Consider the following 27,473-nt stretch of genomic DNA (forward strand, 5'->3'; position numbering starts at 1 on the left):
TATAGAGGCCTGGGCTGCCACAAACACCTGTATAGAAATCCTGTGTCAGATTCTGATGGCAAAACAGTAGTGTCTTGATGGGGGGATTTTTTTTCTTCACACTAGACTAACATTTGGCTTGTAAAGGTCATTACTGTAACAGTGAAGATACTATAAATATAGATGTTTGAGTAAGTTGATACACAACTGTACTTTCCAGGAAAATTCACTGTCCCAAGTAAGGAAAAGGCTGAGAAAATGCAAGTGAAGGACCTGAAAGACCCAGTGAAGGAACTGTGCAACCAGAGTTCCCTGGTGGGAAGACATTAAAATGTAGCTGTGGTGCTGTGGGTATGTCATCTGGGTATGTCTTAAGGAGTCATACTTGACCCCCACCAGTCAATGAAAGCAAGAGCTCCTTCATTGAAAAAGGAGTTTCCATTTGGATCCCCTGCTGGAATATTGCTCAAGAAACTGAAGGAAAAGATAATCTAGTTTCGGGCAGTTATTTTGTCTTCTTTGAAGTATATTACCATTGAAACTATCCCATTAAAAGTTGGCATTAATACCAAAGGCGGACACCCAACAAGCTTGACAGATTACACACAAAAAAAAGGCAAGCAAGGTGAGTTTGGGGTATACTCAAGGCCATGACCCAGAGAGGGAAAAGCTAAGCAAGTTTCAAGAAATGATAGACCCTGGAGACCAATTTTCCATCCTTCAAGACTAGGGTTCATAAAAAGCCAAAATTTAAAACAGCCCTTCAAGACTTCCTTCCATTACTGTCTCTCTCTACAACTTCACACCCATGAACCTGTGACCCTAAAGGTCACTAGATCTGGAGGTTAACTCGTAGGCAAAAGAAGCAGAATGTTTCTCAGATTCAAAACGAGGGGGCTCAGTTACCAGTTCATTTACCTGACACTCTTGACTTGTGTCTTGCACCCATTGTGTTTACTGTTGGCTTGCTCCTGTAATTGCCTGACCCAAGGATATTCACACACTTCTCTGTGTAGATAATAGATTAAAACCCAAGTAGCAGCCTTGAAGTTGGCCAGAAAAGCCCCCACTTCACTCTTTGCTTTCAGTATCCAGGTCTTGTTAAGCCTACGACTAGCCTTTTTCCTGGCTGACTACCGGATGCAGAGCCCTAGTTGCACATTCCATCATAGGTACTGTTACTAGCAAACGACTTCAAATCAATAATCAGATACCCACAAGGGAGCTCAGAGTATTGGACTACTGTATATCTCTTATCCTGAGAGTACCCAAGCTGCAGTGGTGTGTAAGAAACTGAAGCCGACCTACTCTGTCTCTGCAGTGTCAAGTCGTCCTGCTTTCTGTGTCTAAAAACAACTCAAAATTAGTTATTTTAGCAAGTGCTGCTCAGTCAAGGGATGCTCATCAAATTTGTCTGTACACCCAGACTTTACCATGGATTCCTTAAGCATGGCCTGTGGGGGGGGGGGGGACTCCCGGGGGAGCTGATTCAAGGAGTGTGGGACTGCAGTCAGAGGATAGGACACCTCAGTGTCAAAGAATTGATGGTTTGTAATCCTAGCATCCATAGGCTTTCAAACCTAATTGTCAGCTGGAGATCTTAACGCAGCAGTGATGTGCTGCATTATTTTATTTTTATTTTTTTTGGGGGGGGCACTTCTACCTGTTATGCTAGCAAGCCTGGGATCTAGCTCGAGTCAGATATGTTGCTTTGGGGTATTACACATCCTATCTTAGGAAAACTTGTTGGCATACCAACTAAGCAAGACAAAGTAAAACCTCACAAATGGCTGCCAAACACTGACATTTTCCACAGTTTAATTCACAGGAGGAGAGTGTTGGATATAGGCCTGTCTGCCTTTCCTTTAGACTCGATGCTCAAGAAATTTTGCACCAGGGCACCAGCAATGGAAGCCTGGGCAAACAGGTGCCATCTCCATAAGCTGTGTAGGTCTGTCTGTGTACACTTTGTTCAACACCCCTTATCCCCTTTATGATCCGAAAGGTAAAGAATGGCAGGTCAAAACTTCTGTTCATACCCCCCAAACCCCAAGTTGACCAAGCAGCATTGGATTTTTATAGTTCACTATTGCAACAGTGACTCTTTGGATTTTCTGCAATGCAGAAGCAGATTTCTTTGAATATTAGAGGTCTCACCTTCTGCCACATCTCCACAGATGTCCTTTTCAGTGTCGGCACATCAGTTGTGTCCATCACCCTGCGCCATCTTCACTTCTTTCTTGCCATTTGAAGTCCATTAAGTTGAGTGCATTAGGTCATCCTGAATCTGGAGAGATTATATAACCTCATTGGAGAAAATCATCTTTTAATAGTTTTTCCTTGTAGTACTTTTTATAGATGTGGGAAACAGGTAAACAGTTGTTTAGTGTATGGAAAGCCAATTCCACGTAGGTCTTTTCCCTAAATCTTCAAAGATCACATCTAATACTGTCCACCAGAGTTAGTTACTTTCCTTGAAGCAGATCTAGACTCAAATGATGAAGCAGATCTAGACTCATAGGATCAAGAAGTGTTCAGCAGAAAATCCTTTCCCTGTTTCTCTACTTAAGAGAAATTGCAGATTAGAAAGCCATCAGTCATTGAATTCTCAGTTTCCTGGGGTACATGGCATCCTGCAGCTAATGGTCCCTCTAGCTTGGCTTCAGTGATGCCTGAAGAATTACTGGTGCCGGCACCAGAACTACCTGCAGAGCCTTGTTTCCCACTTCTTTCCTGTATAAAAGGATTCTGTGGAGGGGTAGAAACAATACAGGTTATCAGGGGCATCCCCTTTAGTCTAAATTAAGGTTCCTAGGTGCTAACTGCAGATGCTTCAGACCTAGTCTGGGGTGTGCATTCGATGGGCAAAATGGTCAAGGGCTGTTAGAGAAAACACAAGTGTGAAAAAATTGGGTATACTGAGGGATGTCCGCTTCAGTTCCTGCTGTCTCCCCCCACCTCTGTCGTAAGAACAGACACTACAGTGATGTGGCGCATCAGGTTGGCACTCATTTCTGCCTTCTGTGTAGAATATCCATGCCACTTTGGGAAAGAGTAACAGATGGGTTTACTGTACTAGTCTAGCTTCCAGGGCAGGCCAGCAGCGTAGCAGACACTAAACAACGCGTGTACTCAAACACTTGCATAATAGTAAATAAAATCTTCCTAGATCAAACTCAAATGGCATGTGCCAAAAGTAGAACTTTCTTTGTTTCAGAAGAAGCAACTTGGGAATTTTGTACAGAAGGGAGGCTGAAGGAGAGATGCCTTCCCCTTCCTATGGACAGGTGCATTCCTCCCATACCCCTTTTACTTGGGTTACTTCAAATGATTAGAAAGGACAGTTGAAGAGTGGGTCCAGTATCTGTCTTGTAGCCCAGCAAGTACTTGTTGAGTATGACCAGAGAGAAACCATGGGTGCTGTTGCAACAGGCAGACCTGCTCCCCCAGAGTCTGTCATACATCCTTCATCTGAATGCATTGAAACTGGCAGGGTGGATGATGTCATACTTGTTCCCTCTAGGCATGTTTTGAGAGAACATCCTGCTGTTCGTAAAGGAAAGTAAGACCTAGCACCAGGAAATGCTAAAATTCTAAAGGGGCATGGTCCTCTTGCTGGACAGAGGACAAGCAACCATTATATGCCAGGCTAACTTTGGTCCCCCCTTACCTTTTTGAACTTTACAGAGTTATTTTGTATTTCCATGCTTTCCACCATCTCGTCTGGACCCCTTTCTGCTTGCACCCATCCATGCAACCATTCTTGAAGTGGTTCTGCATTTGAGACCAGTCCGAAAGGAGCCGGCCCATAGATCTTAGCTCAAGTACTTTGTTAGTACAAAGTTAGCTGCTTCAGCCCATCATTAAGATGTTTACCTGGAAGACTGCTCTACTGATGGAATTAACTCAGGCAGAGATTTGAGTTGCATCCAGGGCTAAGGAAGGTTTAGCATTGGCTATTTTCCAGAGGTGGATTTCCCTTTGACCATATAATGGTTACTCTCCTAGCCCATTTTATCTCTGGTAATCTTCCCGAAAGTATTACTGCAACAGTGAACTGCAAAGGACCTAGTTCAGTGAACTACATATTTTTTAGGGACTTGTTATAAATGTAGATGTTTGAGCAGATTCACCGTTGCAGTACTTAAGTTCCTCGCATCTAACTACCCCTATCCTGTTTGGACCCAAGGTTGGATTAGATGCTGTTCTTTCCTTTTCTACTCCAGATAGATCAGTTACAAGACCTCTGTTCTAATTATTTTGCTATGGAAAAAGCAGTTTTGTTAGTGGTAATGACCTCTGCCGAAGTAATTTCCGAATAGCAAGCTTTATGAATGCTGAGGGGAAGGATCCTAGACATAAAGGACAGGGTTGCAATGCTTACTAACACTAACTTCATGCCAAAAGTTGTAGAACTATCCGAGTCAGGCTGAGCACCTGCCTGGGGTTTTGCAGCTCTCCCAAACAAGGTGGGAGAAGAGTTTATATTCTCTTGATGTGTAGGTAGGAGAGAGATTCCTTGAACAGCTAAAACACAAAACACTTGTAGTGGGACTAGTAGAGAACTCCAGCCAGCAAAGATAAATCCATACTAATTAAACAAGTTGAGCACTTTCGTTCGTACTTAGTTTTATCAGAGGTGGCGTTGCAACATAAAACCATCTGAGCAGCTGTTTCCTCTGCAAAGGGGAAGGAGGGGGTAGATGCCCAATTGCAAACTTTCTGTAACAGAAAAGCTATCACACTTTCTTGCACGTTTCATGGAAAGACTATACCAGGTCAGGTTAAAGCCCAACCTCTAGGGCCAAAGCAGCAACCCTTGCATTTTTGATGGGGGCTAGTCCTCAAACCATCCAGGAAATTGCTGCTTGTTCATCTGTTCACATTTTGTCCAAACATTGTAACCTGGATAAATCTAGAGTTAAGAGCAAGGCTTGCCACACCAAACCACCTGAGCCTCCTACAGACCATTCCTGCTGAGATCTAGTCACCCACTGGTCCATAAACATTTGAGATTCTTCCAGCATGTCATTACTAAAGCAGTGAAACTGTTCATGACTGTAATATAGTTGTACGGAACTTGCCATAATTGTAGATGAATGGTACGGTCAATAGTAAAACACAAATCTCCCACTTCTCTCCATTTCCTGTACTGTGGACATCTCGAGTTTGGGTGGATACTCTTACTTCTACTCCCATCTTCCCCTCTAGTACCCTTACCAGGTTCTTGCCATTCTAAGGGTTGTTGTATGTCCTAGAGAGACTGCTTGCATGTAAGCTTGTTGGGTGTACCCCTGAAGATCCTAATCTCCAAGCCAATCGGTGTCCTGGCTCCACGTCTGTCTTTTGGAGGTAGGGGGTGGACCAAGTCAAGAATGACCTAAAAAGGGTGAGGATAGATTCCCCCCTCCCCATTATGAGGACATCAGTAATGAGGAATGCCCACCCAGCCTGAAATGGAGAGGATGCTGAGCTCTGTGAGGTCTGGATGTTAGGCTTTCAGTGGCTGAAGTCCCAGCTGTTCTTCGTGTTTCACTGTTGCAGTCATCACACTCTGGTTATCTGCCTGCAGGTAGCCCTCAGTTGACCCGAATACCAGAGTCTTAGGATTTCTTCATTGGATGCTGTTGCATCTTCCATGACGTCATGTCGTCAGGGGTATAAAACACAGCCAATGCCATTACATCACTTTCTTGCTGAGGAGGAGCCAGAAGCAGTTCACAAGTGCCGGTCGGCCGCTACCTGAAATTTTCCTTTTCGAGTTTGTAATCCTGAAGTCTTCCAAAGCGAAGTACCCTGTTGGGGATCCTTTTTTCTTGCTCTAACTGATGTCAGAAAAAGTTAACAATTGTCTTGCTTGTGGAAAGCAAATACCTCACAGAGATTTTCGTTCTTACTGCATCACCTGTTTAGGCCCAGACCACGACATCCCTCGCTGTTGGTTTTGTGCCTTATTTACTGCCTGAGCCATTCGTTGTCGTGCTATCTTTGTCGCTAAATTCTTTCACACACATTCTCCGTATTCCGAAATGGCTTGGATAAGCCATCCGACTACCAATCTTCCAAAAAAACATAAAGATAGACAGACAGACCGCATGGGTCCAAAACTGCTACGACGCTTCCGTTAAGCTAGTCGCCGGTACTCAGTGAGGTGCCTTTGCAGCCCCTGATGCCCACTTCTGCAGATTTGCAGGGCTCTGCTGAGACCAATTCGGAGTCCGGTATGTCGCGAGATGCTTCTTCGACTATAGAACCTGTGGATGTCTCTACCTTGGATGGGTCCGGAGCCACTGTGCAGGCACCGGCTTCTGGGGGTGTATTCCGACCTACCGATGTTCAAATTAAACCGACGACTTGTTTTTAACTAAAACTACCGAGTTTCTGAGGCCCAGAGTATGCACTACACCTAGAAAACAGACGACCAGAATGCATTCTCAAGCTCCCATGCCACAAAAACACATGCTTAGAATGGCTGAAGACCTTACACTAATTAGGTGAAGCCAGCCTTCCCCTGCTAAGAGACAAAGAATGGAGTTTCATTCTGATTCTACAGACCAGGAGTGTGACGACTGACTCTTCTGAGTATCAGGCTATGCCCTTATCAACCTGTGAGGATTCAGATGCAGAGGAATCAATCCCCTCTACCTCACCTCCAGAGGATTTTTCTTTTGGTGAAACCTTGCATACTTTGAGAGCATTTCCGCTGGGAATGCCAAGACTACCCTCCGTCCAAAATGAGACTCAGAGAATTTTTAGAGTTACCTCAGCACAGGCCTCTAGCTATACCCCTGTCCTGGATGTTGTAGATGATGTTTTAATGGAATCCAGTCTTACTTCAAATACTTTACCCTCGGCCTCTAGGAAACTTGACCGGTACTACAGAGTAGCTGATTACTACAAATTTCTCCAAGAATCCTACTGCGGCTCCAGGGACCATTTCCCCGGGACCTAAAGGTATTAAGGCTACTACAGCCAAAAATCCTATCCCTTTAGACAGGGATTCCAGAGCTTTAGACAGGTGGGGTAAGAAGATACATACCTTTGCAACTCTTGCCATCAAGGCATTGAATTGCAGGTTTCACATGTTGAAGTACCAGCAGCATATTATGGAGCTAATTAAACAAAAAATGGTGTTTGTTCCAGATTGTGCAGAAAATAGACTTACAAGGGCTAATGCATTCTGCAAACCAAGTTAGTAAGCATAATTTGCAGTGTGGCTTTGATGTCCTAGAAGCATCTTGCAGGGCTGCAGTCACTGGGTCTGTACTGAGAATGCATGCTTGGCTGAAGGAACAAACCTTGCCAAATCATGTCATATCCAAATTACTAGACGCTCCTTTAAATAAGGACTGTTTATTTGGCACCAAAGCAGAAAAGGTTCTTAAAAAGATGGAAGAAAAAGCAAAATCTATGCAAACTGTTAAAGAATTCCAAGTGCAACCACCTAGATTCAGAGTCTTTGGCCTTCTAAAAACTGGTCCTTTCCAGCCCCTTCCAGGCCTTCTCAGGCCAAATCCAGGGGAAACAGGCCACCCAGACTACCGTCTCAGGGTATGCAGAGATCTAAGCAATCTAGTGCCCCCACCTCAAAAACAGGGAGTGGTAAGCCACCCCTTATGGAAAAAGTTCACTAACTTTTCAGATGTTCTTTGTGTTTCACTGCTGCAGTCATTACATTTGGGTTATCTGCTTGCAGGTAGCCCTCAGTCGGCCTGATTATCAAAGTCTTGGGTCCTGCGTCAGTTGCTGTCTCATCTTCCATGACGTCGGGTAGTCAGGGGTGTAAAGCATGCAGCCGATGCCATTACATCAGTCTTTCTTGACGTGCAGAAGCAGTTCGCAAGTGCCGGTCGGCCAACTCCTGAAATTTTTGTTTTTGAGTTTCAGATCCGAAGTCTTCAACTAAGCTAAGTACCCCATTGGAGATCCTTTTTCTTGCTCTAAACCGATGTCAGTAAAAGTTAACAGTTGTATTTCTTGTGGAAAGGGAGTACCTCATATTTTCATTTGTACTGCATTCCTTGCTTGGGTCCAGACCACGACGTACCTCGCTGTTGGTTTTGTGCCTTATTCAAACCTCTAATAGTGTGTTCATTTTCGCATCTAAATATTTTGGTACTCAGTTCATTTATCCAGAAATGGCTTTGGTATGCCACTCAACTACCAACATTGTGAAAAACCGCAAAGATAAAGACAGCGACAGACCGCATAGGTGCAAAGCTGCCAATGACACTTCTCCTAAGCTAGTCGCCCATTCGCCGGTACTCCGTGAGGTGCTTTTGCAGCCCCTGATGCCCGCTACTTCAGATTCGCAGGCCTCTACTGAGACCCATTCGGAGTCTGGTATGCTGCAACATGCTTCTTCGATTGTGGAACCTACGGATGTCTTTACCTTGGATGGGTCCGGAGCCACTGTGCAGGCACTGGCATTCTGAGTGTGTATTCAGGCTTACTGACTTGCATATTAAACTGACGCCATCTTTTTCAAGGCCTAAAACTCGATCCATGCCTAGAAAACAGACACCCAGACCGCATGGTCAGGCCCCTACGCCTAAAAAACAAATAAGAATAGCTGAAGACCTTATTACTCCAATTGGGAGAAACCATCCTTCGCCCTCTAAGAGACCTAGAACTTATTTTCCTTCTGATCGGGATTCTGACATTTGTTTTCTCTGACCAGGAGTTGCCCTTCTCTACCTTTGAGGATTCTGATGCAGAGGACTCCATTCCCTCTGCTTCTCCTCCAGAAGATTTCTCTTTTGGTGAAACCTTGCATATTCTTAGGGAGCATTTCTGCTGGGAAAGCCAGGATTACTCTGACTCCAAAAAGAGGCTTAGGGATTTCTTACTCCTACCTCAACACAGGCCTTTAGCTATCCCTCCTGTACTGGACATTGTAGATGATGCCTTCTCGGAATCTAGCCTGGCCCCTGATTCTTTACCTCCGGCTCCCAGAAAACCTGACCGGAATTACAGGGTACCTGACTCTCACAAGTTCCTCTTTAAGAATCCTACAGCGGACCATGAGACCATTTCACAGGGACCCAGAGGCATTAAGGCTACTACCACCAAAAATCCTACCCCCTCTGATAGAGATTCCAGGGCCCTGGACAGATTGGGTAAGAAGGTATACACTTCTGCAACTTTGGCCATTAGGGCCTTAAACTGCCAGTTTCATATGTTAAAGTATCAGCAGTTTATTATTGGATTGCTCAAACAGAAAATGACGTTGATTCCTGATTGTGCTGAAAATAAAGAATTACAGGATTTAATGCATTCTGCTGAACAAGTTGGAAAACATACTTTGCAATGTGGTTTTGATTCATTAGAGGAATCTTGTAGAGCTGCTGTCACTGGGTCTGTACTTAGAAGGCATGCTTGACTTAGAACAATCTTTGCCAGATCATGTTAAAGCTAAATTACTGGATGCTCCCTTGAACCAAGACTGCCTGTTTGGCAACAAAACAGAAGTACTTAAAAAGATGGAGGAAAAAGTTAAATCTATGCAAACTGTTGAAGATTTCCTGCAAGTACAGCCTCCCTGATTTAGTGGGCACTGGCCTTCTAAGAATTGGTCCTTTCCTGCCTCTTCCAGGCCTTCAGTCCAAACCCAAAACCACCATAACACCCAGGCTTCAGTCCCAAGGTACTCACAGGCCTAAGCAGTGGGGAGCTCCCACTTCCAAAGCAGGGAGTAGTAAGACTCCCCCCTATGGTAAACTGTCTCAATGACTTAACTTTAAACCTTCCAAGCCCTGCTCAACTGACTGTTCCTTTAGTGGGAAATATAGCCCTGCATGCAAAAAACTGGGAACTCATTACCAAGGACAAAATGGGTTTTTAATATAGTTTTCCAAGGATACAGATTCCACTTCCACTCTTTACCAACCCCAAACGGTTGGCCAGACCTACCCCCCAAATCAGTGGGCAGAGGCTCAAAAGCTAGTTCTCTCTCTCTCTTAAGCATCAGGGCTATTCAACCTGTCCCAGAAGAAGAATGGGAGCAAGGTTTCTACCCAAGACTTTTCCTGGTACCCAGAAAAGAAGATTCCTAGCATCCTATCCTGGACCTGTCTATCCTAAACACTCTTTCGGTAATTCCAAAATTCAAAATGCTAACTCTTCATCAGCTGCTTCCCATGCTAGGCAAAAATGCCTGGTTGGCAACACTGCATTTAAAGGAAGCCTACCTGCACATCCCAATAAGGGAATCTTGCCGAAGATACCTACACTTCAGAGCAGGCTACATGCACTATCAGTTCTCTGCACTGCCCCTTGGCTTATCTGCTGCGCTCAGGGTATTGACAGAGTACCTAGCTCCAGTCATTGCATTTTGCAGGCAAAGAAATATTCAGATATACTCATACCTGGACGATTGTCTAATTCAGGCAGAAAGCCAGGACATACTATTAAATCATCTAGCATTTGTAAAGAAATTACTTCTCTGGGGTACACCATAAATGAAAAGAAATCTCATCTCTAGTACCCCTGCCAACAAATTGTATTCCTGGGAGCAAGCTTGAATACAACTTCCCAGATGGCCTACCTCATGCCAGAGAAACAAGTTCATTTGACAGCCTACTTCAAGCTACTGGCCACAAAGACTCTATCTGCAAGGAAAATATTGCAAGCCCTGGGGTTCTTGGCCTCTTGCATTGTACTAATTCCATATGCAAGACTGCATATGAGGAAACTACAATGGTATCTAAAAAGCCTATGGTGTCAACATTCTCAGGACCTAGAATCAGTGATTCCTATCATACCTTGTCTAAAGATAATAGTTCCTTTAGTGGGCAGAGGCCTGCCACCAAAACAAGGGACTGCCATTCACTCTACCCCCTGCCACCAAAACCCTAACAGACGCATCAGACTATGCATGGGGGCTCACTTGGCAGGGCAGTGCATTCAGAGCAAATGGAACCAGAGTCAAATGCACCTGCATATCAATCAAAAATAAAAGTTAGCTGTACAGAATGCTCTGACAGCCTTCAAGAACCACATTCTTCCAGGACAATTATTGGTAAAGACTGAGAACACTACTGTTATGTGGTACATAAACAAGCGGGGGGGAACCCAGTCATACCCTCTGCAGACTAGCCATGGCTCTGTGGAACACCGCCTTGAGCTACCAAGTGCACCTACAAGCTCATTTCCTGCCAGGCAAGCTAAATACACTGGCAGACAACCTAAGCAGAAATCTCATGGGCCCACAGGAGTGGGAACTGGAACCAAAGATATTCAACATTTTGAGAAACAAATTGGGGAGCCTAGAGAGAGACCGGTTTGCCTCCCCTCAGAACTACCAGCTGGACAAAGTCTGCACAAGGGCTCCCATTAGACAAGCTTGGAAAAGTGTATGCCCTGTCCTTCACCTGGAAAAACCTATCAGTTTATGCCTTTCCCCCCCGCCTCTCCTCTCCAAAGTGCTACTAAAGCTCAAACATGACAAACCAAGGACAATACTTATTGCACCAGACTGGCCATGCCAACACTGGTACCCCCACTTCTGGAACCATGGCACCTTCCTCAGACCCCTGCCCTCCTGTCCCAGCAGGAGGGCCAGATTTTGCACCCACAGCTTCAAACTCGGAATCTTGCAGCCTGGCTAATTACGTGATCTCTCCATTACCATCCCTCAGTAAGTAAGTGATGGATGTCATTCTGGAGGCAAGGAGGCCTAGTACTAGAAAATCCTGTGCTGAAAAATGGAAGAGATTCTGTTCCTGATGTCAAATACAGGGGATGGACACAACAGTGCCAAATTTACCGCACATTCTTCAGTACTTAACTGAGATGTTTCACAAGGGCCTTTCCTTTTCTTCCATCAAAATTCATGCTTCAGCCATTTCAGCACATTATAATACAGAGCCACCCCTCTTCTATCATCCACTGCTGAAGCAATTCCTCAGAGGGGCCAAAAACTTAAGACCACCCAGGAGAGCCCCTACTCCAGTCTGGAACCTTAACTTTGCATTGGAAAAGCTCACTCTACCTCCCTTTGAGCCAGCTGCAAATGCAGAGTTGAAATTCCTTTCTTGGAATACAGCCTTCCTTCTAGCCATCACTTCAACAAGAAGGGTGTATGAATTACAGACTCTCATGGCAGTGGAGCCTTTCATCATCTTTCATGCGGACAGGGTGTCCCTCGGGACCAATCCCTCCTTTATGCCCAAGGTGGTATCCAATGTGGCTATTAATCAGGCCATTCATCTGCCAACCTTCTTTTCTAATCCACAGAACAAAGGGGAACGGATACTGCACTCCTTGGACGTGCACAGACAACTTAGATTTTACTTGGATAGGACTAAGCCTCTCAGGAAATCTGAACAGCTGCTGGTTGCATTTGCTGCAGGGGCAGAGGGGGAAGGCCATTTCAAAGCAAACCATTTCTAAGTTGATAAGCCATTGCATTAATTTCTGCTATAAGTGCCATGGAAAACCTACCCCACAGGGGATAAGACCGCATCCAACCAGGGCTGCATCTACCTCTACAGCCTTTCTCAGAGGAGTCCCTACCAGGGACATCCTAGAAGTTGCTACCTGGAGTTCTGTACATACATTCACCAAGCATTACCACTTGCCTGTTTTTTCTAAATCCAGAGCTGGTTTTGCCACTGCAGTCTTGCAGGGCCTTTATAGCTGGTCCTAATGCTCTAACGTCCTCCTCCCTTACTTAGCTTTGGGAATCAAACCCAAATGTAATGACTGCAACAGTGAAACACGAAGAACATAGTACAGTTGTGTACACTTACCATAAATGTAGATGTTAGTGTATTCACTGTTGCAGTCCTGGTTACCCTCCCTACAGCCCCCTGACTTCTGTTGGCTATACCTCTATTCTTGCTTACTATGCTTAAAGCTTTCTGGTGTATTTGGTTTTTGTTGGAGGTGTAACCTTGTATATAATTACTTCCCATTATGGGAGCACCTCTCATCTGGGGCAAGAAAAACTGACGTAATGGCGTCAGCTGCATACTTTATACCCCTGACTACCTGACGTCAAGGAAGATGAGACGGCAACTGATGCAGGACCCAAGACTTTGATAATCAGGCTGACGGAGGGCTGCATGCAACCGGATAACCCAAATGTAATGACTGCAACAGTGAATACACTCTAACATCTACATTTATGGCAAGTGTACACAACTGTACTTTATCCTTCTTGGCCCTGCCCAATTACTTGTGCCCCTAGGAGGAAAATTTGCCCTTCATACAAATAAATAGATGTCTATTACTTAGGACAGATGGGTCCTAAACATTGTATCCCGTGGGTACAGATTCTACTTCCATACACTGCCAACCCCAAGCGGGTTTCCAGGCCTTCCTCCAAACCAATGGGCAGAGGCTCAAAAGCAAGTACTTTCCCTGCTCAATATCCGAGCTATTCAACCTGTTCCAATAGAACAAAGTGGGCAGGGTTTCTACTCCAGACTTTTCCTGGTGTCCAGGCAAGAGGGCTCTTGGCACCTAATCCTGGATCCGTCAACTCTCAACACCTTTCTGGTGGTCCCAAAATTCATGATGCTTACCCTGCAACAACCTCTTCCTATGCTAGCCAAGGATGCCTGGTTAGTCACTATACTTAAAAGAAGCTTATTTGCACATCCCCATAAAGGAAGTCCATGCAGAAAATACCTACGCTTCATGGCAAGCTCTATGCACTATCAGTTCTTTGCACTTCCCTTTGGCTTATCTACTGCGCCCAGAGTATTCACAAAGTGCCTGGCTCCAGCCATTGCGTACTGCAGGCAGAGAAATATCTAAATGTTCCCATACTTGGACGACTACCTGATTTAGGTGGGCAGTCAGGGATTGCTACTTCAGCACCTAGCATTTGTAAAAAGCCTTCTCACTTCATTGATGTATGCCCAGTCAAAAGATTGTATTCCTGGGATCAAGCTTAGACACTACTTCCCAGATGGCCTTTCTCACTTTAGCAAAACAGGTCTAAATGACAAGCTACTTCAAACAAATGGCCACCAGAACCCAGCTGTCTGCAAGGAAAATATTGCAAGCCCTAGGGGTCATGGCCTCATGTATTCTGCTAATTTCATATGCAAGACTGCATATGAGGAAACTTCAATGGTACTTAAAAAGTCTTTGGTGCCAACATTCTCATGACCTGGAAACAGTCATTCCAATCGTACCTTGTCTAAGGGCAGAGTTCCTTTTGTGGGCAGAAGCATGCTACCACAACAAGGGATTGCTTTTCACTCAACCCCTCATCGCCCAAACCCTGACAAGACACATCAGACTATGTATGGGGGGCTCACATAGCAGGCAAGTGCATTCAGGGCCACTGGAGCCCAGCCCAGATTATCCTGCACATCCAATCAAAAAGAGATGCTAGCTGTACAGAATGCTCTGACAGCCTTCAAATAACTAATCCTTCCAGGACAACTGCTGATCAAACAGACAACACCACAGTTATGTGGTACGTAAACAAGCAGGGGGAAACCCATTCATACCCACTCTGCAGGTTAGCCATGGCCCTGTGGAACACAGCCTTGAGCAACCAAGTGCATCTACAAGCTCAGTTCCTGCCAGGCAAACAAAATTCACTGGCAGACTACTTGAGCAGAAATCTCCTAGACCCACACGAGTGGAAGTTGGAGCCCAACACCTTCAACCTTCTGATCCAAAGGTGATGGACACAGGAGGTGGACCATTTTGCCTCCCCCAAGAACCACCAGTTGAGCAAATTCTGCAACAGGAATCTTCACAGCAGGGCCTGGAAGGTGGATGCCCTATCCTTTCAATGGGAAAACCTTTCAATTTATGCCTTTCCTCCTCCTCTCAAAAGTACTACTCAAGATACAGGACAGGCCAAGGGCAATTCTTATTGCCCCAGACTGGCCACGCCAGCACTGGTACCCACTCTTGCGCAGTCTGACAGTGCCACCCTGGCACCTTCACCAGACTCCTCCCCTGCTGTCTCAGCAGGAGGGACAGATTTTGCATCCATAGTTGCAATCCCTAAACCTTGCAGCCTTCCTTATCCCTTGAATACACCACCAGCAACCCTCAGCAAACAGGTGCTGGACGCCATTCTTGAAGCCAGGAGGCCCAGTACTAGGATATCCTGTGCTGAAAAGTGGAAAAGATATTGTTCTTGGAATCAGTCTCAAGGGAAGGACGCAGCAGTGCCCTCCTTAACTCTAATCCTGGATTACCTAGCAGAGCTACTCCAGAGGCCTATCCTTCTCCTACATAAAGATTCGTGCCTTTGCCATCTCAGCTCATTGTAATACTGAGCCACCTCTATTTTCTCACCCTCTCATCAAACAGTTCCTGAGACTGGATAAAAACTTAAGGCTCCCTAGGAGAGCACCCACCCCTGCCTGGGACATTAACTTTGTACTGGAAAAGCTCACACTTCCCCGTTTTGAACCTGCAGCTTCAGCAGAGTTAAAATTCCTCTCTTGGAAAACAGCCCTGCTTTTAGCTATAACTTCAGCAAGAAGAGTGTCAAACAGCTGTTTAACCCTTCATTATTTTCCATGCAGACAGGGTTTCCCTTAGGACTAACCTATCCTTTATGCCTAAGGTGGTGTATAGTGTTGGCTCTAAACCAATCCACCCGTTTGCCAACCTTCTTCCCTAACCCTCAAAATAAAGAGGAAAGGATCCTGCGGTCCTTGGACATGCACAGACAGCTCCAGTTCTACCTTGACAGGACTAAACCTTTCAGAAAATCTGACCAGCTGCTAGTCAGCTTTGCTACAGGGGCAGAGGGTAAGGCCATTTCAAAGCAAACTATTTCCAAATGGATAGCACACTGCATCCATTTCTGCTACAGTTACCATGGAAAACCTACCCCACAGGGGATCAGACCACATTCCACTAGGGCTACTTCCACCTCTACAGCATTTCTCAGGGGCGACCCTACCAGGGACATTCTGGAAGCTGCAACCTGGAGTTCTGTACACACCTTCACCAAGCATTACCACTTACTAATTTTTTCTAACTCCAGAGCTGGATTTGCTACAGCAGTCTTTCAAGGCTTACTAGCCAGCCCTAACACTGCTTGACTGCCTTCACCCTTCCTCAGCTTTGGGAATTAACCCAAGTGTGATGACTGCAACAGTGAAACACGAAGAACCTAGTACAGTTGTGTACACTTACCATACATGTAGATGTTGGTGTATTCACTGTTGTAATCCTGGTTTCCCTCCCTCCAGCCCCCTGGCTTTCTGTATCTTTCTACCTCTCCTCTCTATGGCCATTCCTAATGGCATTGGGATTTACTTTTTACTGGTGGTGGTCCCCACCATATACTAACTTCCTATTTCCTGACATTTGGTGCAAGAAAAACTGATGTAATGGTGTTGGCTGCTTGTTTTATACCCCTCACAACCTGACATCATGGAAGAAGCGACAGCATCAGACTCGGAAATCCTAAGACTCTGGTATTCGGGTCAACTGAGGGCTACCTGCAGGCAGATAACCCAAGTTTGATGACTACAACAGTGAATACACTCAACATCTACATTTGTGGTAAGTGTACACAACTGTACTGTATCATCACTGCACAGTGAAGCATACCATAACATTTACATTTATGGTAAATTTCTACACAACTGGCACTCCAAAGTTGCATCTCTTGACAACAGGAGTCGCTGCTTCAGTTACATTTTTCATTTGCAGGGAAATAGCTAAAGACAAGTATTTGCCATTCTGGTCTAACTTCTGAGTTCATTTACACCAGAGTCTCCAAATAATACCTTAAAAAGGTGTCACCATTTGTAAGACTATAACATTTTGATTTTGTTGCAAGAAGCATTTGGCAGTTTTTCATTGTGTCTGTTTAGTCTCCTAGTGGAGAATCCAGTATTCTCTTTCAAAAAGTTTGCTATCTTTAGAATGACATTGGCAAGAAGGGCCATGAATATTGGGATTGCTTGTACCAGAAGGTTAGAGGTTTTCAGCCAAGTTTAGTGGTGCATGTGGGAGAGCTTTCTACCAGTGGCCTTCAGCTCAACAGGAATAGCAAGGTGGAGGAACTGGATAATATCCAAAAGACATGGTGGTCAGGTAGCATGAGGCCTTTGGGGAGACCCTGCTAATACTACAGAAGCATATAGACTGAACGTAATGAGACTGTATGCACCCAAGTCCTACATCTTGCTAGCATCAAATCTTGCTTTCCCTGACCCTTTTGGAGGCAGACTGGAACAAAATGTCTGCTTCTCAGGCCTTGGAGGAAGTTGCATAGAATCCTGGATCAAATGTCAATTACCAAATACCGGCTAAAGATTTCTTCCCCTCCAGGATCCATCTGCCCCACACACACACACACACACACACACACACACTGATAAAAGTTATTCTGTTATTGATAGCTAATGGACAGATGCAAGGCTTGTTTGACAGATTTAGTAAACCCTGCAGTAAAGCACTGGATCTACCTTGCCATTGAAAAGCATTGTCTGAGATGCAGGTACTCCTGTGCTGATGCATCAGTGCACATTTAATTACAGGGTTTTTCCTAGGGGTGTTACATCATGGTAGAGTATTAAACTGTCAGTCGCACAACACTTTCAGGGATGGCCCCTCTTCCAAAGAGAGAAGTCCCAATTTAATTCTTAGGGCTCTTGACCTTGAGGGTTTCCTTGTTCTGCGAGAGGGATGAAGCTGGTGCCAACTCTTAATACACTGTCAGATAAGGAGAGCAGGTTCCCTAACTGTTTTGGGAAGGAAGCCTATACCTCTGCTGTGTTTCTGCTTGGGGCTTAGTTGCCAAAGATTTGGGTTATATTTTCGGAAATTTCAGACCTAACAGAAGTGTGCAGTTTAACAAACTGTTCAGTTAACCTACTAAAGGCAGGTACAGGGCAATCACTGTCTGATGCATAGCAGCAGCCATTGTGACTGCAATCCACACTCGTGTTTATTAGCTTATAGCATTTGCCAGAAATATAAAAACAGCTGCTTTTGGTACTTTTATAAAGCCCCCCTCCCAAAGAAATATTCTAGAAACTAGTGGACAGTGCAGATGTTGAATCATCTTTTCACCCACCCATTCCTAGATAAAGCGGGCTCTAACTTCCAGGCAGTTACCTTTTTGTGGAAATCTTACTATGGTAAAGCAGGTCAAGAAGAGGAGGGCATATTAGAAAAAGGTGGATGGGGCAGCTGAGAAAGCCAGCAATTCAGGAGGAGGGGAGATGCAAGTACCCTCCCTCTCAGGAATCCAGCACTAATTTAATATTGCAGCACCCTCTGTCTACCCATCTTCTTTCAATGTCCCGAAGTGAGCAGGCTGTCACAATTCAAGAACATTTCCTTCAGCCTGACCTCAACATATCAGTGAGGGATATTTGTAGGCTAGAGTTTAGAGGAGTTGTCTTCTGTGTGCATCCCATGAGACTAAAACAGGTAGCATTGGCAGAGCCTGTGATACTGTGGAGCAGGTGCTTGAGGAACAGGAGCTTCACTGTAGCTTGGAGACCAGAGAAGGTCATCTTATTAAAGTAAGGGAGATGCTTCAGTCAAGACTGACTTGGTGCAGAAGTTAAGATTTTGCCTTATAATACTAATCTTCTACAGCAGTCCTAGGTTTGGTTTCACTGATGTGGCCCTGAGTAAGTCTGGCTCCATGTGAATCCGTGCTCTACCACATTTAATATAAATTTTTATTTGTTGCTTTTCCCCCCAACACACTGTCATGGATACCAGCTCTGGATCTCTCCAAGGTAAACTGTTTCCCAAGGCCTAGGATACAGACTTTCCTTTACTCATTCGGGATACCCTTGTCATCTTGGATATGAAAGAGGCCTACCTTTAGTATCCCCCTCCGCCCTTTTGAAGGGAGCAGCAGTATTTCCTCAGTTTTCTAGTTGGGACAGGGTAAAGCTAATTTATAATCTTGCCTTTTGGAGAAGACTGCACTACCAAGGATATTCACTGTGTAATTGCACCCCCCCCCCCAACTCTTGCTCACCTCATCCATGAAGAATCCATATTTATTCTCAATAAGGTATGTCTTTTCATGTAGGCTAATGAATGAATACATAATATTGAAAGATACTTTTCAGTTTTTGCAGTTATTTTTTGGTTTAGTTCCATTAGAATTCTTTAAATCTTAACTTAAAAAGTGCGTGTGTGCAAGCATATTTGTCATACATGTATGATGTATAATGTGTGCATTGTTTTCAGTCAGTGGTATGCAGATGTGGTGAGGGGAATGGATTTTTTTCTTGCAAAATGTTTGTCCTTTCCCCATACTTGTGAGATAGTGGTTCTGTTGTATTTAACAGATTACAGTGTGCTTGACACACAAGAATGTGGGTTTTCTGTGAAAGTAGCTTTCAGTTTCAATGCATTTGGCTTCAGTGAAGTGATGAATCCCTCAGGAAATGGCCTTGAAACTGTAGTCTTACCTCCTGGGTGCATACATTCCCTTGAGCCTTAACTTCCTTGCAGTCCACTGCAGCAAGTCGTCTGTTGCTGACATAAGCAAGAGATGAACATAACTTTGTCTAAAGTTGGTGCAGAACTGGGGACTCCCTGAAGAGGTTTTTGCTTTTTACAGACTGCCATTTGGTGTGAACTATTCTCCAGTCATTTTGGGAAGGGGATTGATCAGGGAATATATTCATGATTTCTGGGAATTGGGATTAGGGAATATGTTCATGATTTGCAGGAAATGGGCACTGCCTTAAACATTTGTTCCAGTCCCTTCACTGCAAACAGCTCTTCCAAAGGTAAGAATAAAAAGGGCAAGTCCTTGTCTAATTCTACCTCTGGCCAGCACCGCCCTGATCTCGTTTAGTCGTACTCTAAATGAACAGGTCAACACCCACTGCCCTGTTTTACTAACACATCAGGAGGAGTCTTTGGTACAGTCCGACCTGGGAAGTCTGGGACTGGAAGCCTACAAAATCTCTGCTTAGTCATAACTTGGGACCGCTTTCCCTCCGAGATTGTATGTAGTTTGCAAGAGGCCTGAAGACCTAGCAGCAGGAAGTCCCTTTACATTTAACCAATAAGATATTTCAGTTTAGCAAACAAAGAACCAAGTAGAGCCACTAAATCATACATGCTTGTAGTCCTGAAGTATCTGATAGAACTCTGAAGAGTTTGGGTTATGCTTCAATGCGTGTCCTTCAGCTATTAGTTTACATACATGTGAACCTTCCTTTGTTGAAGAAAATATTCTTGAATGGGACACTTTACCCAAGGCCACACAAGAAACCCGTCTCCCTCCTTGAGCCTTGAATTTTGTGATCGATCTGGCCTCCTTTTGTGCCTGGTAGTTTAATGTAGCTTTAAAGTTTCCACAAAAAAAAATTTATGTTAACTGTAATTTCTGTCAGGATCTCTGAGCTGCAAGCTTAATTTACAGACCTGTACATAGTCTTTAAGTACAGGTTTGGCACCGGAGTGCCATAGGTGGTCTGAGATGACATGAACTCAGTCCTTTCAATTACCAATGCTCTGCTGTTCTCTGGAGAACAAGGACCAAGATTACTGCATCTAATAGCATGCAGAGGCAACTAACATTTACACTGAAAGGACTTGACAAGTCTACCAGCTGTTTTGTCAGAAATCTAAGCAGACTTTGTTCATTTGCTAACTTATATGTTTTCTGTTAATGGTTATTATGGGGTGGTGATAGGCAGGTTAGAGCCCACTTAACAAGGACAGCTGCTATTGCCTTGTTTAGAAATGTTTTCATCAGTGTGTTTGAGGCAGTAACTTGGAAGAATCCTCCCACACCTTTTCCAAGTAGTATACATTAGATGTGCAGTCCAGAAAGTGAGGGTGTTATGGACTCCTTCCCAGATGTGTGGCCAAGGCTGCCCCATTGAGTAGTGCATCTGCTTTAGCACTGTTGGTGTGTGTGAATTGTACTGCAGCAGCGATCCTTCTGTTAAACCTTCTACAGATGTCGCAGCTTTACTGTTGTATATGTTCCTAATTCATAGGTGGGGCGATGGACCACTCGGCTTTACCGTTCTTGAGGGATGTGGAACCTTTCTGTATCCTTAAGATCCTCTTTCTCTCCTTCCTGTGGAATGAAGATTCCCAGGAAAAATCTGAGAACTAGAAACTAAGTTGTGCACGCAAAAAAAAAAAATCTAGTTATGTTTTTCAAATTAGGAACTTACTGTTTGAAAAATAAAACGCAACTTGCTTAGCATCTTTCAAGTTTGAATGGTCATACATTAGAGATGAATTCCGAATATAACAAATTATAGCTCGGCAGTGATCTTATTAGACAATCTGCTGTTACAGGGCTTAAGCTGGCAAAGCTGTGTATTTTGGCAGTATGTACAGCAGAATATTTTTAGCCTGGGACACTGCCTTTTCACTCTGTTCTGAGATTCGCTGGTGATTTTATCACGCCCAAGTGATTGTGCTGGACTCCATCTCCAAACTGTGCCTCAGTGGATTATTATCCAGGTCATACTGTTACAAGCCCACCCCCACCCTATTTGCATCCTCCTGTTGGATAGAAGATGATGGAGGTGTTGTCAATATTTTTGCCACATAGTCCATACATGGTTAAAACCCAGCACACAAAATGAGGATATACTGCCTCCAGTATATATCATGAGGCTTGACGGAACAGGAAAAAAAAAGGGGGAGGTGTAGCAATTGTCTACAAAAATACACTTCTTATGCAACCCCTGCCAACTTCTCCTAAATTTAATCCCACTGAAATCCTAGGCTCCCTGCTACAAATAATCAAGAAAAAGAGCATCAACATTCCCTGTGCATATATACCCCCAGGGAATGACTCTGCAATAACTCGGGAGATGCTGCAATGGATAAATACATAGCCCCCAGGGAATAACTCTGCAATAACTGAAAAGATACTGCAATGGATAAATACATACCCCCCAGGGAATAACTCAGCAATAACTGAGGAGATGCTGCAATGGATAAATACATACCCCCCAGGGAATGACCACAATAACTGAGGAGATATTGCAATGGATAAATACATACCCCCCAGGGAATGACCACAATAACTGAGGAGATGCTGCAGTGGATAAATACATACCCCCCAGGGAATGACTCTGCAATAACTGAGGAGATACTGCAGTGGATAAATACATCCCCCCCAGGGAATAACTCAGCAATAACTGAAGAGATACTGCAATGGATAAATACATACCCCCCAGGGAATGACTCTGCAGTAACTGAGGAGATGCTGCAATGGATAAGTACATACCCCCCCAGGGAATAACCACAATAACTGAGGAGATGCTGCAATGCATAAATACATACCCCCCCCCCCCAGGGAATAACTTGGCAACAACTGAGGAGATGCAGCAATGGATAAATACATACCCCCCCCCAGGGAATGACTCTGCAATAACTGAGGAGATACTGCAATGAATAAATACATACCCCCAGGGAATGACTCCGCAATAACTGAGGAGATACTGCAATGGATAAATACATACCCCCCAGGGAATGACCACAATAACTGAGGAGATACTGCAATGCGTAAATACATACCCCCCCAGGGAATGACCACAATAACTGAGATGCTGCAATGGATAAATACATGCCTGCAGGGAAATGACCACAATAACTGAAGAGATACTGCAATGGATAAATACATACCCCCAGGGAATAACTCAGCAATAACTGAGGAGATGCTGCAATGGATAAATACATACCCCCCAGGGAATGACCACAATAACTGAGGAGATACTGCAGTGGATAAATACATACCCCCCAGTGAATAATTCTGCAATAATTGAGGAGATGCTGCAATGGATAAAATACACCCTCCCAAAAGAAACTATTCTTCTGGGAGACCTGAATACTGATTATCTAGCCTGCAACTCCAAAAACCCCACCAACTACATAAACCTATACAGGTTCTCCCAACTTATTTCAGAACCTACTAGAATTGATAAGATATCTCAAAAAGAATCTATACTAGATTGCACCCTAGTGAACTACCCAGAAAAAAACCTAGCAAACTGGCTGCCTACCAGACAGCCTTAGTGACCACCTACCAACATTCCTCCTAAGAAAACGTACCAGCATACCCAAACCTACAATCTTTAGACAAGTCATAAATACAAAGTAAACTCGGCCGAACTCAACAACTTCTTTCAAAACTGCAACTGTGAAACCACCAACTACACTCCCTCAACTTGGACCTAGCAGTAGATTATTTTAATACTACATTCACTAGGACCCTAGACCAAATAGCCCACATAACAATTAGGACTAAGCTTCAATCAGCTCCATGGCTTACCAAGTCCACTAGAGCCCTACTAAAATCCAGAGACAGTGCTGGAAAACTTGGAAGAAAGACACTGCAGTTCTTTCCAAACAAAATGATCAAAGTCTTAGGAACCAGGTCAAACAACAAACCAAAATTGATAAGCAGAACTACTACTTAAACATCCAAAATAAACATGCTAATAACCCTCACAAATTCTGGCATGTAATTAACTCCCTGCTAAAACCAGGAAAAACCAATACACCTACTCCGACCTCAACCCCCACAAATTCAGATAGCGAGATAGCCTCCAAATTCAACCAGCACTTTACTGAATCTATCCTCTGTCTACTCAACTATCCAAAAATAACTACACTCCCATGCCAACAACCCCCAAACACTCTTCTACCCTCGCTTCCTCCATGGTCCAAACCTCTAAAATAAAGAAATACCTCCTAAAACTGAAACCCACTACTCTTGCAGCAGATGGCTTGCCAGCACATTTCCTAAAAATGGCTGCAAACTCAATATGCTACCCAGTCTCAATCCTTATAAACCGATCTGTACAAGAATCCTACTTCCCTCGCCTTTGGAAAATATCTTACATTATTCCCCTTCATAAGGACGGAACCTCTTATGATTTCTCCAACTACTGTCCCGTAGGAAAATATCTTACATTATTCCCCTTCATAAGGACGGAACCTCTTATGATTTCTCCAACTACCGTCCCGTAGCCATCCTATCTCCCCTATCAAAGATACTAGAAAAATGCATACACTCCCAAGTTATGCATTTCCTAACATCAAACAATCTCCTCTCCCCTACACAACACAGTTTCCGCTCACACCACAGCACAGCCACAGCCTTTCTCTCCTTCACACACTTTGTGAACCAGCATAGGAACAACAATAGATTTGTATCTGCTATATTCCTTGACCTCTCAAAGGCATTCAACATGGTTTCCCACACTATTCTAACAGACACTCTAACCTCTCTAGCCTTCACCCCAACACTGTTAATTGGTTCAAAAATTACCTTTCTGAGCGCCAACAAGCTATCCAGTGGCAAGGAGTCTTATCACCCCTACTCCCACCCACAATTGGTGTTCCCCAAGGCTCTATATTGGGCCCACTACTTTTTTCTATTTTTACTAACAACCTATACACCTCTATCCTGCAGGCCAACCTAATCCAGTATGCAGATGATGTCACCCTAATCTGCTCAGCCTCATCACTCCCCATCCTTCAGCAGCTCACCTAGGAATCTCTTACCTCAGTAGAAAACTGGATATCTAATATTCAACTCATCTTAAATCCTAACAAAACAAAACTACTTCTCTTCTCCCCAAACAAATCTAAAACCTCACCAGTACCTTTCTCTATCTCTTCCAATAATGGTACTGTCATCTCACCCTCCATCCACACCAAGCTCCTTGGCGTAGAAATTGACAACCTCCACTTTGACATCCACATTTCTCAAACTATAAAAAGGTGCACAAAAAATGGGCTTCCTATATAGACAAACTTTCTAACAGACCATGCTAAAATCACCCTAGCTCAAACCCACCTATCTACACTATTCTATGCAGCCCCAATTCTCACTCATGTCAGGAGGACATCCGAACTGGTCAGACTCGAGTCTTGCTGTAACAAAATTGCCAAGTTCGCTACAGACTCCCCTTTCAGAACCCACCATTGCCTACCACTTGGGGAACTCCAGTGGCTTGAACTCCCACACCTACTACTCTATCACCAACTTGTCATAGCCTACAGCACCCTAAAACAACGTGACAAAACTCCGCCTGCACTGAAGCAACTGCTTACCAACTACACCCCAAATCGCCCACTGCACTCCACCAATAAACCACTTCTCACTGTTATCACCGCTAACAACACAGCCGGCAAATCCTTATTCTCACACACTATAGCTAACATTTGGAATAATCTCCCCTCACCCATAACTGCTGCAGCTAACTCCAACCAATTCAAAAACACCCTTAAGGCCCATCTCGTACACTCCTGGCTTTGTCCATGTGTCACATAGTCCAAAACTCTAATCCCTCTATACTATCCCTACCACTATTGTTTTTGCCCAGTTAGCAAGATTTCCTCAAATGCATGACTCCTAAACATAGTTATACACAGTGTACTCTCTACCCGTTGATGCTTTACAAACAGAATGTACATATGTAAATAGACATAAACTGAATAGTCAGTATGGCTTTCCATCTCTCACTAGACTAGTCAAGTAGAACAAAAGCATGTACCTTACTTTGTATACTATCTGCATGGTAGTCAAAAAAACGTTTTTAATGTATATACTGCTGTCTTGTGGAACTTCTCTATCTCACTTGGTATGAAATTTAGAAGGTCAATAATTTGTACTGGATGTCTTCTTTCACTTTGTATATTTTAAATTTGTACTGCTGTGATGCATTACTTGTATACAAATGATGTTGCAATGTCCTTTTTTGTTGTATAACGGAGCTTTTCTCCCCGGGCCTCCGTTGAAAACTGACAACGTCCAGTCGGACTTTCCCAGTTAACAAAAACTAAATAAATAGTCAAAAACAGTACTGAAAAATACCAGATGACATTATTTGGCTGTGGTCCAAGTTTCAAACTTCTTAAAGCTGAACCAAGTGGCAGGATAACCAGAATGTGGCGACTGTGAATAGGAAAATGCCAGAAACCACTGGCAGATAATCTGTACTAGAGATAAGGAGTTGGGTGAAGCTCTGGTTGTATATTTGTTTATATCTTGGATTTGTGATGGTTATTGTCTCCTTTACTTTTTGCTGCAGCTGACTGGTGAAGTTCTGGTTGTATATTTGTTTACATGTTGGATTTGTGATGGTTATTGTCTCCTTTACTTTTTGCTGCAGCTGACTAGCTGTCTTGTCTTGTACCTGTGTCTCTGTAAGCTAGTTTTGGCAGTGGGTTTAGCACATCTCTTCAGTTAAACTTGTGTAAAAGTGCATTCCTGTTTTGAGTAATTCGTTTTTACACACCTGTTTTTGCCCAGTCTTCGTTGCACCACTTGTGTACGTAGACCAGGTGAGCATACAACTTAAATGACCGCTTTCTTTTTCCTTGTACAGGCCTACTATGAGAAGCTGGAGCGCAAAATAGCAGAGGAGGAGATGCTGGGAGACCGTCTGAAGAGAGAGCCAAAGAAACTCGTTACTCCTTACGTACAGAAAGCGGATGCATACGAGTCTGGTACTGTCAGTACTTTCCAGATGGTGACCCTTGGAAATTGTTTTTAGTTGCACATTTATTTAGAGGAGAAGCAGGCAGACCAAAACTGTTTATCAGAATTCTTAGAACTTCAAGACAGTTTGCCTTCAGCTTCTAGAAGAAGCTTGGCAAATTTCCGAGATAACAGATCCTATGAGTATGCCATTATTCCTACACAAAATAAGTATGATTCCAAAGACATGCTTCTGCCAGAGGTGTCTAGAGGATGTAATCGGAGGGGTTGCTTCATGTTTTACTTCAGTAGTTCAGATCCAAAGATCTTTGTTCAGTATGTGACATTTTGCTTTTCATTTTAATCACGGTAATTGAAATTGATGCTCGGTAAAGAAGGCAGGTCATATCACTTGAGTACAAAAATGGATGTCGCTCTCCTATCACTAGAGTACAAAAATGGATGTCTTGTTACAGTTCATATGAACTTGAGCCTCTCATCATGTTTTGAAACTAGCTGTCAGCCCTTTCTTTCCCTGGCACTAAATGCCTCACATTCTGAGGAAGCCTGCACTACCTACCCCATACCATATTTGTCCCTGTGTATAAATGGAGGCAGTCTCTCCAGTGCTTTGAGCCCTCTGACCTTTCATCAGTCTCCAGTGCTTTGAGCTCTCTGACCTTTCATCAGGAGAAGCCTGTACTGTCTGCCCTGCACTAATGCTGTTTGTGTGTAAACCCAGTGCAGTCAGCCCCTCACCTTTCACCAGCGCTAAATATTTTTGTGGCGAAGTTTGTAGTATCTGCTGTACACAGTACTTCTCCATCTATGTAAGCCAAGGACTTCACCACTCTGTGCTGTTAGTCTCCTCACCTTTCACTAGCACTAAATAACACATCGTTAGGAAATCTGTACTGTTCCTGTCAGTAAACAGTCAAGTCCCCACTGTTGTCAGCCCCTTACCTTTCACCACCACTAAATGCATAGTATTGTGTTAGAGTATCTGCTACACCAAGTGGATGAAGTAACTCTGATTTTGAAGTATGGGTGTAAGTCAACCTATTTGCTGACAATCGATTAAAGATGTCATGCCAAGTGACAGTGGCAT

The 27,473-nt window shown here is 44.0% G+C and overlaps 1 protein-coding gene across 2 annotated transcripts in view; it reads left to right on the forward strand.

Annotated features, from left to right (window-relative positions):
* PATL2 (PAT1 homolog 2) overlaps positions 1–27,473 on the forward strand; it is an 837,187-nt gene that overhangs the window by 362,517 nt on the left and 447,197 nt on the right. For both annotated transcript variants that reach the window (XM_044086703.1, XM_044086702.1), the window contains one exon: positions 26,274–26,394. In XM_044086703.1, coding sequence (XP_043942638.1) covers positions 26,274–26,394 — 121 coding nt within the window. The remainder of the gene's footprint in view (positions 1–26,273; positions 26,395–27,473) is intronic.

The sequence above is a fragment of the Protopterus annectens genome, chromosome 10.part0, assembly GCF_019279795.1.
Source record: "Protopterus annectens isolate FY-2018-M chromosome 10.part0, PAN1.0, whole genome shotgun sequence".
NCBI lineage: Eukaryota > Metazoa > Chordata > Ceratodontiformes > Protopteridae > Protopterus > Protopterus annectens.